This window comes from Acomys russatus, chromosome 26 (genome assembly GCF_903995435.1).
Source record: "Acomys russatus chromosome 26, mAcoRus1.1, whole genome shotgun sequence".
Lineage (NCBI taxonomy): Eukaryota > Metazoa > Chordata > Mammalia > Rodentia > Muridae > Acomys > Acomys russatus.
In genome coordinates this window covers 34,229,699-34,244,515 of record NC_067162.1, presented here as the reverse complement: position 1 = coordinate 34,244,515, position 14,817 = coordinate 34,229,699, and the positions used below count along the sequence as shown (strand labels likewise).

The 14,817-nt window shown below is 46.0% G+C and overlaps 1 protein-coding gene across 1 annotated transcript in view; it reads right to left on the bottom strand.

Moving 5' to 3' along the window:
• Positions 1-414: 414 nt before the first annotated feature.
• Positions 415-14,817, bottom strand: part of Pkd1l3 (polycystin 1 like 3, transient receptor potential channel interacting) — a 60,605-nt gene continuing 46,202 nt past the window's right edge. The window contains exons 24-32 of the mRNA XM_051168861.1: positions 14,181-14,490; positions 12,441-12,574; positions 8,858-8,982; positions 7,419-7,579; positions 6,021-6,231; positions 5,580-5,681; positions 3,298-3,429; positions 2,160-2,263; positions 415-544 (exon numbers count right to left, since the gene is read on the bottom strand). Of these exons, the coding sequence (XP_051024818.1) occupies positions 418-544; positions 2,160-2,263; positions 3,298-3,429; positions 5,580-5,681; positions 6,021-6,231; positions 7,419-7,579; positions 8,858-8,982; positions 12,441-12,574; positions 14,181-14,490 (1,406 nt within the window). The 3' untranslated portion in view covers positions 415-417. The remainder of the gene's footprint in view (positions 545-2,159; positions 2,264-3,297; positions 3,430-5,579; positions 5,682-6,020; positions 6,232-7,418; positions 7,580-8,857; positions 8,983-12,440; positions 12,575-14,180; positions 14,491-14,817) is intronic.

Sequence of the window (14,817 nt, the reverse complement as noted above, 5' to 3'; positions counted from 1 at the left end):
CTTCAGCAGGTCATAATGGGGTGGGCCAACTCAAAGCCCTGGATCTGGCCTTGGGTGGTAGCTGAGCTGGTCAGTGCACCACTAGGGCAAGCTCTCCAGCACTACTCTGGACTTCCTTATCTGTTGGCTTCCTAGTTTGGGCAGTTACAGGCCTATGCCACCATACTGTGTTACATGCAGTGCTGGGGGTCAAACCAAGAGCTTTGTGCATGCTAGATAAATACCCAAAACTGAGGCTGCACCCTAGCCTCTCCTCTCCTCTCTCAGCCAGAAGGGTTTGTGGGGTTTGGGGGGATGGTTTGGCAAAGGATGGCCAAGTCATTTCTATGCCATTTGTAACATTATGCTCTTTGCCCTAATTTAATTAGGACCCAAGCCAGAAGCTCCTGCAAAGCCCCCTTCTAGACCCGTGGATAATTACAACACCTTTGTACTGCCAGAGTTGCCATCTGTGCCAGACACACTCCCGACTGCATCTGCTGGAGCCAGCACCTCAGCATCAGAAGACATAGACTTCGATGATCTTTCCCGGAGATTTGAGGAACTGAAAAAGAAAACATAGGTGTCCTAAAGAGGCAGCATCCACACTGGATGTTGATACTGAACAGTTTTTCTTCCTTGTAACAATGAACCTCCATCAAATTCCGTTTTGTCTGTTCACCGTCACTGAGCACTCCTCCTTGGGGCTCTGCTGCTGTTCTACCAGCTGTGCTGCTTTCCAGTTCTCTAGTGCCACTGAGACTACCAGCTAGACTCTGGCTACAGCCCAAGAGTTGGCCCCTCTTGGCCGTGGTTGCCTGTTTGTCTTCCTGTCACATGGATCCTTGGTTCTTTCCTGGTCATTCCATTCCCAGGGAGTGAGAAGAGAAGTATTGTGGGTAGAGTTGCCAAAGATGGCTGGATCATGGACAAGAGTACCCTATGACGTGTCTCAACCTTGACTTGTAAATACAACGCTCTGCATGGGAGTGATTGTAGAGAGAATCAAGGCCACTGTGTTTTCTCAAATGAGTTAGAAGATGGCTCAGGAAGCCACCAGCATGGTTCCTGGAGGCTGGGCCTCTCATTGACACATAACACTACTCCTTGCTGCAGGGTACTGTTCTGCCTGGATCCAGTTGGAAAGTGTGTTTGGAAAAGCTCTCTCTTGGTTCTACTGGATTCTCAGGGAGCCCTTGTGGCCTTTGCTTTGCCTACTGTGTTTCCCTTTTAGGAAAGGGCAGCACTGTAGAAACTTGTTTTTCCCCATTGCATGTTAGGAAGGAAGCACAGGATTGTCTAAGCTTAGAGTGGGCTTCCAGTTGCCTTAATAGAAGTACCCAAGTCTCTTGGGTAGAGATATGGAAGCCTACAGGTGAGGAGGGGCACATGTTTTCATTTGAAAACTTTATGATTAAGGGAATCTTTACAACTGATATCTTAAGTTTTAGTGCCATGCAGCTGTTGTTCACTGCTTTCCTGGGTGGAGGAGACTCTTTATCATGGTAACTTCTTTGCCCCTAGCCAAGGCTGTCCTTCCCCAAGAGGTTAGCTTTGGGACTGGAAGATGAGATTTTTGCTTACATGTAATATTTCTGTACATACATGTTTCAAGCAACTTCAGTGTTTTTGATGTGTCTGTATCTCATAGCTTACTAGCTGCTAATAAAGACTCATGTACTGCTCTTTCTAGTGTTGGTGGTCACATGAATGAGTTTGGATTGTAGTGGAGAATTGTTTGCCCAGGTGACTGACCAATATCAGTGTACACGCCAGACCCAGCCTTCACGCTCCTCTGCCTCAGGATCGCAGGTGGCAGGAACTGTTGGGCTCATTTCCATCCCTGGAGTGAGCCCAGAAGGCGCCCAAGTGTCTGTTCAGCTGCGACTCTACCTTTAGTAAGCTGCAGTGAGCACACTCTTGGGCCGAGTGCCGAGCAGTCTGTTACCTGCTGATTGGCAGCTGAGAGGGTTGGTTTTGTGATTTAAGGGAATCAATATCCCAGTGACACTGCTGATGTCCACCAGCAAGACTGGAGACAGGATTTTGGTTCTCTCCTAACACAAAGTGTGGTATTTCTGCCGTGAAATGTAAGTATGACTAATGTTAGAGTAAAATGTAAGCTATGCTAGGCGGTAATGAGATTAAGATATTTACCTTAAAGACAGCGATGTCAATACCCAGTGCAGTCAGCATGTTTTTCAGGTGAAGGATTCTGGTGCTGGCGGATTCCTAACAGACTTGAGAGCTTTTGTAATAACATATCTGCCAGTGTAGCTTCTTTCTAAGTATTTGAAGACAAAAAGAGAAAAGTAAGTGAACTGAAATTACAGGCCAGAGTACCAAGGATACCCTTCTAAGTAACCCTCCCCCGCAATATATAGTGAATAGTAAAGATACTAAGGCTTTAATGGCTTACTGTCAGATATTGGGTGTGACTACTGAATGTTTGAAGACCAGCTGTTTACTTCTGGTTACAGAATATAATGTCTTGGCAATTTTTTTCCATAGGAAAGTGGTTGAGACCACTGAAGAGAATGTGCTGGTCTTGTGTGTGTTTATAATGTCATGGCGGTCTTACTTTATAACCCAGGTTGGCCTTGAAAGTAGTTCTATCTCTGCTTCCAAATGCTAGGATTACAGGTGTGTGCCACCATGCTTACATTTCTTTTTTCTGTCTTTCTTTTTGTTTGAGACAGTGTACCAGCCCTGGCTGTCCTGATACTTGCTCTGTAGACCAGGCTGGACTGTAACTTACAGAGATCCGCTTGCCTCTGGCTCCTGAGTGCTGGGACTAAAGGCGTGTATGACCACTGCCTGGCCCCATGCCTGTATTCTTAAAGCAGCAGTTCTCAGCCTGTGGGTTGCAACCCATCTGTGGGGGTCAAATGACCCTTTCACAGGCGTCGCCTAAGACCATCAGGAAACATATTTACAGGTGATTAATAAGTGAAATTACAGTTATGAAGGAGCACTGAAAATAATTTTCTGGTTGGGAGTCACCACAGCATGAGGAACTGTGTTAAGGGTGGCAGCATTAAGAAGGTTGAGATGGCTCAGAGGTTAAGAGCATTGGCTGCTCTTCCAAAGGCCCTGAGTTCAATTCCCAGCAACCATATGGTGACTCACAACCATCTATAATGAGATCTGGTGTCCTCTTTTGGCACGCAGGTGTCCTTGCAGACAGAATACTGTATATATAATAAATCTTTAAAAAAAAAAAAAAAGGTTGAGAGCCACTGTCTTTCAAGGATCATTAAGCTTTCCAGTTACAGGAAACTGACAGTTAATTGTTCAGTTATTGGGACAAGTACTCACCTTAAGGGCCTTCCTTTCTTTTCCAAAGACAATGAGAATAGCAGAAACAAAAAGGTTAATGGTCACAAGTCCCATCAAGATGATGTTAGTGAGGACCAGAAAGGAGCCCAGGATCGGGTGTAGAGCAATAACCTGGGAAGACAGTAAGGCCTCTTGGAGTTTCCTTAACAAACTGTGCTAATACCAGATTTATATATAAGCACACACTTGAATCTGATAAAACTGGGGAGAGAAAAGGAAAATACTTTTGAATAAGGATATTAAATTTTGATTTCTCAGCTTTTACAAGAAAAACAGGTAAGTAATAGGATTGTGACTCCAATCCCAGCTAAGTTTTGGCAGCTCTGAAAAAACGTCTAAACATAAGCCGGGCGTGGTGGTGCACGCCTTTAATCCCAGCACTCGGGAGGCAGAGGCAAGCGGATCGCTGTGAGTTCGAGGCCAGCCTGGTCTACAAAGCAAGTCCAGGACAGTCAAGGCTACACACAGAGAAACCCTGTCTCGAAAAAACAAACAAACAAAAAAGTCTAAACATGAAAGCTTGGGGCAACATGCCTGTGGGAAAAATAAATGCATACCAGAAGGGGGCATAAGGCCTGCCTGCCATTGGAGAAGCTTCTCTAGACACACGAGTCTTCCAGTCAAAGGTAAGAAAAACTGGCTTTTGGCTGTTCGTGCAAAGCTTTGGAAAGAGGAGGGAAACTGAGTATGTTTCCTCCCACCATGGTCTTGTAAGGTGTGAAGCTCATAGTTAAGTTCTTTTCCTTTTCTGCATAGATGTCTGTAAATTCAGGTCTTAATAGAATGGTTCTATACTTAGACTTTTGGTCATGTGTCGTCGTCCCTCCCACACTCCACCCCACCCATCCCCTCGCTGCCATCATGGCCCATTCGTTGTTGCTATTAGCCTGTAACCAATGACTCCCTTATGAAAGCTGCTGTTGAACCTATTTAATCAGCAGTCTGAATCGTGGGTACATTTGCTGGTTAGTTTTATATCAACTTGACACATCATAGTCACGTGAGAGGAAGGAACTTCAATTGAGAATTGAGAATATGCCTCCATGAGATTAGGCTGTAGGCTGTAGATTGTGGGAGGGCAGGGAGGGTGGTTGGTGGTTGGTACCACCCTGGGCAGGTGGTCCTGTGCTGTATAAGAAAGTAGATGGAAGCCAGGTGTGGTGGCACACGCCTTTAATCCCAGCACTTGGGAGGCAGAGGCAGGAGAATGTCTGTGAGTTCTAGGCCAGCTTGGACTACAAAGCAAGCCTAGGACAGCCAGGGCTGTTACACAGAGAAACCGTGTCTCGAAACAAAACAAAACAAAAAAGCAGATGGAGGGCTGGAGATGGCTCAGAGGTTAAGAGCACCATCTGCTTTTCCGAAGGTCCTGAGTTCAATTCTCAGCAACCACACGGTGGCTCATGACCATCTATGAGATCTAGTGCCCTCTTCTGGTGTGCAGGTATACATGCAGGCAGAATACTGTATAAATAAATCTTTAAAAAGAAGAAAGCAAGCAGATGGAGCAAAGTCATGAGGAGCAGCTGATGAGCAGCACCCTCCATGGCCTCTGCATCAGCTCCTACCTCCAGGTTCTTGCAGGGCTGGAGTTTAGGCCTTGGCCTCCCTCAGTAGGCTGTGGGGCTATGCAAGCTACATGAGCCCTTTCCTCCCAACTTACTTTTGTTCATGGTGTTTGGTCACAGGAATAGAAACCCAGGACAGTGGTCTTCAGAGTGATTAATTGTACAAGTGTTGCCAGTTCCACTAATTCCTGATCACAGCCTTTCAATGTTAGGACCCAAATCCTCACAAGATGCCTATTTCAGGTTTTCCTTTCACTTTATTTAATTTTGCAGTAAGTTACACTTATGGTACTGTGTGACTTTTTAAAAGTTAATGTTCTAACCAGTATGCCTAATTCAAATCTAACTCTGTGTGTGTCTGTGTAGTACCTTCTCCTATGTAACGTAGGAAGACGGAGTTAGTGGGTGAGGGAGGAGTAAACTCACCACGAGGAGTGGTAACTGTGCACAGAGAAAGTTGTTTGTGGCACTCTGGTTACTCACATTACACAGTTTCAGACGGCCATCAGCCGCTTGTGCTACTCTGGCCAGGTGTCCTTTGGCAGTGCCTCTGCCTCCCAGGTGCTGGGATTAAAGGCATGAGCCACCACCGCCTGGCTCCCATCCCACTAGTAAAGCTGCTAAATCAAGCATGAATCTGAAAGGTAACTAGCTAGGTTGCTTCCACCCTCCCTACCTACCTATGCATCTTACCTCCTTGTGCTTAGACATTCCTATCAAGAGGCTAACAAGAGTCACTGCAGAGCTGAAGAAACTCCGGTAGTCAGAGATGCTCCATCCAAACAGCAGGTTGAACTGAGGAGAAGGACGAGTCAGTGGTAACCAATCACATTTCTTTCTGCTCTGAGGTGCTTGATGTGGCCAACAGAAGCAATGGGAATGCCTTGTGGCTACTAGGTTACTATGACTACAACATTTATCTGATGTCCATACTACATTTGGCCTCATTTTGTCAGTATCTTAGAGACATGACAAACATCTGGGTTTAAGACATTAAATATGGAACACGATTAAACCCAGCTTTCCTATCTGGCCTTATCTCCAAACCCGTTGCTAACTGGGTGGTTTTCTGTGCAGTGGCCTTTCTTTTCTGAAGGAAGGTCGCTTGGGGAAGGTGCTGGGTTTGGGGCTTACGGTCATGGCATAGCTGCTCAGCAGGATCGTGATGATCAGCATAAAGCCCACCACCTCATCCCAGGCCTTGTTCAGGGTCTTGCTGATAATCTGCAGCCGGGCATGATGTCGCAGTAGGTCCCACAGCTGCACAGTTGCCAACAGAACCAGGAAGCCCATGAGGTGAGTGACAGCTGAGCTCACTTTGAGTGCCTCAGAGAAACTGATGAACCTGTGACCAAGGAAAACTGGCTGGCACTCAGTGCGAAGCGGAGCTGCCAGCACTTGGCAGCAGCCTTCCTAGGACTTCCTCTGCAGGTTAGGGCTGAGCCACTGTCAGACACCCACTGTGGTGAAAACTACTTTCTAGGGTGGCCCCAGAAACACTATGAGAAAAGGCTTCTTGCCTGGAGCTATCCTGAAAAGCTTTTCAAAGCGCCTCCTGGCTGGTTTCTTTCCCTCATACTGATCCTAGAAGTAAGAACCAGCATTCATGGCTGTTGGCGCTGAAATCTCTCAAAATGAATTAGTCTAAGGGGCTGTGCCACCGTCGTGTTTGTTTTCTCACCCTGTGCTTTCTGACAGTAGAGACACTCGTGAGCTGCCACAGTCACACCGAGAGTGAAAACCGCAGTTCGATCTTGTTGTGGGAAGTACATAATTTTATGTCACAGCAAGCGGTTTACTTGGAGAGACTCCTGTGGCTATAGAACAAGTTGGCAAGCACAGATCCTTTGCCTAAGCCAGCGGTTCTCAGCCTGCGAGGCGGACACATTCGGCAAACCTTTATCTCCCAAAATATTTACATTATGATCCATAACTATCAAAATGACAACTATGAGGTAGCAATGAAAGTAATTTTCTGGTTGGGGGTCTGTATTAACATCTGAGGAATGGTACCTAAAGGGCCGCAGCAGTAGGAAGGTTGAGGACCGCTGTTAGACAGTTCCACATAGCAGCCTGGAGCTTAGCTGCCACAACCCTCTGGGCTACACAGACTTACTATGCCAGTGTAGACAGTGCAACACAGAGTTAGTTCGCTTGATCTAAAAGTGCTCAACAGCCTGATCATAGGCAATAGAAAAACAATGCCTGAAAAACAGCCACTTCATGTAGGAAAAAGTGTCATACTGGGGTTGTATCCTTTTTGAAGGATGATCACTTGTCTCGTCTTAGGCTTTATGTGTACAAAGTAACCCAAGGTCAAAACCCTTGCTATGAACTTAAATGCATTATATTCTACAGATCCTTCTGCACCAGAGAGCCTTTCAGCAGGGCTGTGGACACAAGCCCAAGCTCTAGTTAAAGCTGCACTATACAAACAGAGCAGATCTGGTGAGGAAGTGGAAGAGAAGGGCAGACAGTGATCAGGACGCCTCACGTCTGAGGTAGGCGTGCTGTGCACCTCAGGTCCCTCACCTGTCCGGGTCACGGCGGTATTGCAGCATGTTTTTGTGAAGTAGAGAGAGGCGCTGCATGTTCAGCCCCAAGATGCTGAAGCTAATGAGGATTATGCTTGTGTCCAGAATGTTTCTTTTCCTAGTGAAGAACCCCAGCCTCTGCCGCTTCAGCCGACAGCCCTAAGCAAAGATAGCACAGTTACCACTGTTGTCTGGATGACCCTAGAGAGAGCAGTCTGTCTGGCCACTTGGGATTTGGCAGGCAAAGCCATGGGCTGTGGACGTGTGACTGCCCTACGGTCACTCACACTACTAACAGGGAAATTGGTGCTAATAAAATTTTCCTCGGTATGTAGTTTATTTTATTTATGTGTAATAATATAAATGTATATGTAAAAATATAATAAAAATGTCTTGAAAAAATATACGTAGATTAAAAAATAAAATATCAAAAAAACTTGCCAGATAGAATTATTCTTGGAGATTATAAAACTATTGTGTGTACTTAACTAATTTTATAAGCTTTTAAATTTTCGTAATTTATCAAGCTTGGCAATAAAATACTGTTTACAATAATTCCTGCAGTTTTTTGTTTTGTTTTACTTTGTTTTAGTGCTTTTTGCCAAGTATACTTTAACATTATTTTACATAAAGGTTAAGAAACTATATTTGGGTGTTGTGGCACAGACCTGTAATTCCAGCACTCTGGGAGGCAGAGGCAGGTGGATCTCTGTGAGTTCAAGGCCAGCCTGGTCTACAAAGCAAGTCCAAGACAGCCAAAGCTACACAGAGAAACCCTGTCTTGGAAAACCAGAAGAGGAAAAAAACAAAAAACAAAAAACAAAAAAGGAAACAAACAATAAAGGGACTAGAGAGATGGCTCAGTAGTTAAGAGCACTGTTTGTTCTTGCAGAGGACTTGAGGTCAGTTCCTTACCCCCACATGGTAACTGGCAACTATTTGTAACTCAGTTCCAAGGAGCCAACACCTGAATTCTATGGGCACATGGTACACATACATAAATGCAGGCAAAACGTTCATTAAAAACGAGCTTAAGAACCAGCTCAATTCGTTGGACGTGCCAGAATTGAGTGAGCTATTCTAGACGGTAGAAATCAGTTGCTGAGTCCAGGCCTTGAAAAAAGGATTTAGGGCCAGGCGTGGTGGCGCACGCCTTTAATCCCAGCACTCAGGAGGCGGAGGCAGGTAGATCGCTGTCAGTTCGAGGCCAGCCTGGTCTACAAAGTGAGTCTAGGACAGCCAAGGCTACACAAGGAAACCCTGTCTGGAAAAACAAAAACCAAAAAACAAAAACCAAAAACCAAAAACCAAAAAACAAAACAACAAAAAAAGAAAGAAGGACGGAAGCACCAATTGTGTTTGTGTCGCCAGCTCATGACGAGCCTCCAGAGAGGGCTTGTCTGGTGGCTGTCCTCGCATCTGGCATTTTCGGCTCACCTGTATGAAGGTGTAGTAACAGATGAGTAGGCAGTAGGTGACTTGGGAGGCGATCCAGGCAGAGCCGCTCTCTGATGACTGAGGGCAAGTTAAACTGTCCAGCCGTAGGGAGGTGAAGAAAGTCCCTGACGAACAGAACAAGTCAAGATTCTAAGTGTTTCTCCTTTTCATAAAATAAACCAACTACTCCCAACTGTTCCTGTATCACCAGTTTCAAACATTTCAGTCTCCACATTCTACTTAGTATTTCCTGTAGAACTATCCAGAACATTCAATGAATCATGGGCAAGCTCCTGGAGAAATGGCCGTTTCGTTAAAGCTGGCAGAGATCTCAGCCTGAGGGGTAAGCATTGGCTTCCACCACTTTTCAACTTAGAATGGCTGCACAGAGCAAAATCTAAGGCACCAAGCTGCGTGAGGATGGACTGCAGGTTTGAGATGTGGCTAGAAGGACAGTGAGGATGGCTGCGATTTATGGTGCTATAAACTTTCATAATTTTATGAAAGGTCTTGTGACTTCTAGTCCTGAAACCCTGGAAATGAGATGTTCCCCTGGTAGGCAGAAAGTACACGTAGGAACAAAATTTTCATACTTTGACAGATAAATCTCAAGATTTAAGCACCTCCACCCCCATGTTTTTGGTAAACAAAATCCTTTAAAGAACCCAAGGAAACCTTCAGGGCTATTTAGAGCAGTGGTTCTCAACCTGTGGGTGGAGGCACCTTTGGCTGTCCCATATCAAAGGTATCCTTCATATCAGAAACTTACATTATGATTTGTAACAGTAGCAAAATTACAATTACAAAGTAGCAACAGAATACTTTTTATCATTGAGATCACCACAGCATGATGAACTGTACTAACAGGTCACAGCAAGAGGAAGGTTAAAAACCACTGGTTTATGTCTTGAAAAACCAACCAACCAAACAAACAAACCACTGATTTAGAGAGAGAGGGATAAATTCCTCAAAGAAAAGCACCACACAGTGGTCAGTGGGAGCGCACCTGTAAGTCACTCCCAGGGTAGAGAAGGGGGAGGAGGAAGGAGATGGGGAAATAGAAGAATCCAGAGGACCTTAGAAACCTACAAGAAGAACATCATAATGGGTGGATCAGGACCCAGGGATGCCTGCTCAAAGTATTGCACTAACCAAGGACCATACAAGTAGTAAACATCAAACCCCTACTGATCTAGCCAATGGACAGGACATCCTCCACAGTTATGTGGAGAGCAGGGACTAACTCTGTCATGAGCTCTGGTGCCCCATGTTTGACGACCTCCCCTTGGTGGGGAGCCCTGATGGCACTCAAAGAAAGAATAGGCAGACTACCAAGATGAGACTTGTTAGCCTGCGACCATAAAGTGGGGGAGGAGATCCCCCTCAGACATGGACCTAAGGGAGGGTAATAGGGTAGGGGTGGGAGGGTAGGAGGAATGGAAGGATATGAGTGATGGGAGAACCATTGAGTTGCAATCTGAATAAATTAATAAAAAAAGAGAGAAAGAAAGAACCTTGAGCCAGGCTTCCTGTCAGTGTTTGTGAAGGCCTCGGTGTTTGCCTTGCAGGCGTAGCCTGTTGAGCCTGTTGTAAACGAAGTGGTTGATGATGCAACCAAAGACGTGGTGTATAGAAGTTATATTGACGTCAGTGTTGCAGCTGCCACCCCCGAGGGGGTCTCATGGGTCCTGTCATCAGCAATGTAGGAACTATGAATTATGCAGCTATTAAATGGACCACTGACGAGCTGGTACTTTTACCATTAGCAATGGAGGAGTTTTTGGCTCACTTTTTGGAACACCCGTTATCAACTCCCCTCAGTCTGCCATTCTGAGCATGCACGGCATCTTGTGGGAGGCGAGGTGGGAAGTACAGCCTATGATCTTTGTCGCCCTGACCTATGACCACTGGCTGGTTGATGGCAGAGAGGCTGTGACTTCCCTCTGAAAAATCAAGGCAGCAGCAAGAGTCCTCCCTCCTAGACCTTTTAGGAGGAAGCCACTCCTCCTACGTACTGATCATGCAGGGACTGAAAAGCAGTCTTCTCTCTGTCCCCTCATCCGTCCCAGTTAGCCTGATGACATACTGTTGGTCTCAAGCAAGGAAGCCAGGACACTATGAACCAGCCTTCACAGTGTTCCCTCTGGGCCTTTGTCTATGACCTCTCCTGATACCCTGGGGCCTGAGAGAGAGAGAGAGAGAGAGAAAGAGAGAGAGAGAGAGAGAGAGAGAGAGAGAGAGAGAGAGAGAGAGAGAGAGAGAGAGAGAGAGAGAGAGAGAGAGAGAGAGAGAGAGAGAGAGAGAGAGAGAGAGAGAAATTTTGAGAGGGGGGGGGAGATTTTGAGAGAGAGAGATTTTGAGAGAGGGGGGGGGAGATTTTGAGAGAGAGAGATTTTGAGAGAGAGAGAGATTTTTGAGAAAGAGAGAGAGAGAGAGAGAGAGAGAGAGAGCCTTAATGCATGCTCATTAAATATTCCTGCTTTTCTTTCAGCCATCTGCAAAGACACATTTGCTCCTCCCCTGTAGCAGCATAGTATCAGAGTACCACCAGGGACCATGTGCTTTGCGTTTCTACCTTTGGAAAGTGTTTTCCAAAGATGCCTCGGGGGATGCTTTGCCTCCCAGGCTCAAAGCAGCCTCCGCCCCAGGGGTACACATCCTCACTTGAGTCCTGTGTAGGCATTGAGCACAGGCAAGGAGGTGCTGCTCTGCTCCTTAAATGCACCACCATTCTGAGCTGTCAGTGGCTTCAAGGTGCCTCTCTCCCTACCTCTTCCAGGAAGCACAGGCCAGGGGATTTGGGGATGGGCAGAATTGTGCAGTCTCCTGAGGTTGCCTAGTACACTCAGATGGGAGTTGAACCCTGGCTTGCCCTCGCGGGCTCCATTGTGTGCTTGCACTGAGAAGATTCTTCCTGGTATAGTCACAGCTGTGGTCATCCAACCCTCTCCAGGCTTCTAGTAATCACCTAGGACCTCGTGCTCATTGAGAGCAGAACTTACCACAGCCTGGTGGTGGGACAGCCTGGTGAAGGGACTGTGCTGGCCAGATTAGGGTGACTAGAGCTTTCAAATTCAAGGTGGTATGAGCATGTGACGGGAAGAGGCAGTTCTCTCAGGAGTCAGTATAGTGATGAAATGGATGACGTCATCTCTGAGGTCACCCTTTGGGTGCAGGTGTAATCATTGGAATTTCATGAAGCTTGGCAAAATGCAGGCAACAGGTTACAAAAGTTCCTGGCCTTGTGTCCTGCCTAAGACTGCTGACAGGTGACACGGGCCCTTAGTGCTAAATGCCCTGTTTTCTTTTAATTCAAGACAAGCTTGGGGGAGGGGAAGAGGTCAGTATAGAGTGGCTGCAGTATCTGCCACTAAATCCTCACCACTCAGAACTTGTAACTTAGATATTTAAAGAAACTGCTTTTCAATGAAAATTAAAGGTCAAATGTTCTTTAAAAAAAAACAAAAACAAAAACAAAAAATCAAATCATACTTCTGAGGAAGCACTCTAATGAAATCTACTTGAATGAATGATATCTGATCAGTAAAGGAGGCCTTGGCCCGAGATGAGTCGGCCTGCATACCCGCACCACTGGATTCCAAAATGAGGGTCACCACACAGAGCAGATTGACATTAGCATTGAAGACCGTGAGTTCCACAAAGAGGGCTTTCGTGCAGTGGTCCAGCCAGCGCCCCTGCTCCAGATGCTGCAGGACTCTAGGGACACAGAGAAAGAAACAAAGCCAGCTACTGTCTCCATCCAGCACCCTGGCACTGTTGCAGACTGCATGAGAAGCCATATTCCTTGGTCTAGTGGGTCTATAACAGACTTCATGACTAGGAAGACCCAAATGCCCAGTGCAGGAAGAAACAGGGTTAACTAGGAAACAGCATGCTCACAATAGCACTCACACCAGGGGCAGAGACTGAGGGAACCCTGTTTGACTTTTTTTTTTTTCCAAGACAGGGTTTCTCTGTGTAGCTTTGGCTGCCCTGGACTCACTTTGTAGATCAGGCTGGCCTCTGCCTCCTGAGTGCTGGGATTAAAGGTGTGTGCCACCATTGCCCGGCTCCCTGTTTGACATGGCAGGATTAATTTTATAAACCCTGTCAACGACTGTTTTGAAACATTAACTACTCTGCACCAACACCTACTCACTCCTGAGACATGAAGGCAGTATAAATGCCAGTATCTGACTGACAATTGTTTTTGAGTAATGCCTTGCTGCTATGACTTTGAAAATTATATTTATTGTGTGTGTGTATGTGTGTGTGTCACGGTGCGCATGTGGAGGTCAGAGGACAGCTTGAAGGAGCCAGTTCTCGCCTATCATGTGGGCCCTAGGGTTCCACCTCAGGTCCTCTGGCTTGGTGGCAAGCATCTCTACCAGCTGAGCCATTGTGCCTGCTCAGAAAACAATTAGACTTTTCATTCATGGTGACAAGGACTATCGGGGCTCATGTATCAAACTACTCTCTAAAGTCCTGGCTATTTAGTTTAGGCATTTGAACTTTGGGTTGACCCTCACATCATGGTTCACAAGGTAACGTTTCCATTTGTATCTGAAGATTACAGTGTGTCTAAGATAGATTCACCTGAGTTCAACTACTCCTAGAATTGAAAATGTCTTTCCAGATTGAAACTTTCTTCTTCTTCTTCTTCTTCTTCTTCTTCTTCTTCTTCTTCTTCTTCTTCCTCTTCTTTTTCCTCTTCTTTTTTTTTTTTTTTTTTTTTTTTGAGACAAGGTATTTCTATGCAACAGAGCCCTGGCTGTCCTGGACACTCTTTGTAGACCAGGCTGGCCTTGAACTCACAGAGCTCCACCTGCCTCGGCCTCCCAAGCGCTGGGATTAAAGGCATGCGCCACCATCGCCCGGCTATAACATCTTTTTTCAAATGGACAAAACAAAACATATCTGTAACACAAAGCTGGCCAAGGACTTTCTAAATGTAAAGGTATAGCTCCAGGGGCTGGAGAGCTGGCTCAGCCGTTAGGAGCACTGGCTGCTCTTCCAGAGGACTGGAGTCTGATTTCCAGAAACCACATGGCAGCTCACAACTGTCTACAATTCCCATCTCAGGGGATCCAATACCCTCCTCTGGCCTCTGAGGATACTTGACACATGTAAACAGACATATATGCAAGCAAAACAGCCAAACACACCAAACAATAATACAAAGCGATAAAAGGTTTACTTCCACATAAATGTGGACAAGTACCAGAGCCAGTTCAGAAGCATTACAACAGCTGCTGGAACTTCTCACCTCAGCCCAAATTCCCAGCTGACCTGTGATGGGCATCTTGTTCAGGGACACACTCACCGGGCTGCAGCGCTGGAGTTTCTTCCAAGTCTTACAGCGTACCCGCCTCCTGAGTAAGGGGCAAATTCCCCTTCGGCTGGATAGCCTCCCAGTGACTCTTGACTCTGATAATGCCAAATGCTGTCCGCTGTGGTGATGTTTGTACCCAGGGGCGCCCAGCCAGCGGCACACTTCTCTCTATCCTCCTGCCATTGGGGAGTCCACTTCACATGGTCACGGAGAGATACCGGGAAGAGCACATCATTAGAAATGCGAATCTGACGAAGCAAAACATTGCCCAGAAGGAAGGAGTTCCCGTCAGTAATAAATCCTAGCAAGAAAGGAAAAGAAACAATTTTAAAAAGTTGTCCTGTTGCTAGCTGAATGAGGTAATCCATTAAACTTCATCACCAATTGTGAAACCATTTAGAGGTAGGAGCCAACGCAACCACACAAAAAGAAGTATAAAACCAAATGAAATTGTGTGATAATTTATAAATGATATATATTATTTAGATAAATTAAGAGGATGAGTAGGAAAGCTATTAACTTAAAAATGATAATTTAGAGGCAGGCGTGGTGGTACATGCCTGTAATCCCAGCACTTGAGAGGAAGAGGCAGGTAGAGATCTCTGTGAGTTCAAGGCCAGCCTGTTGT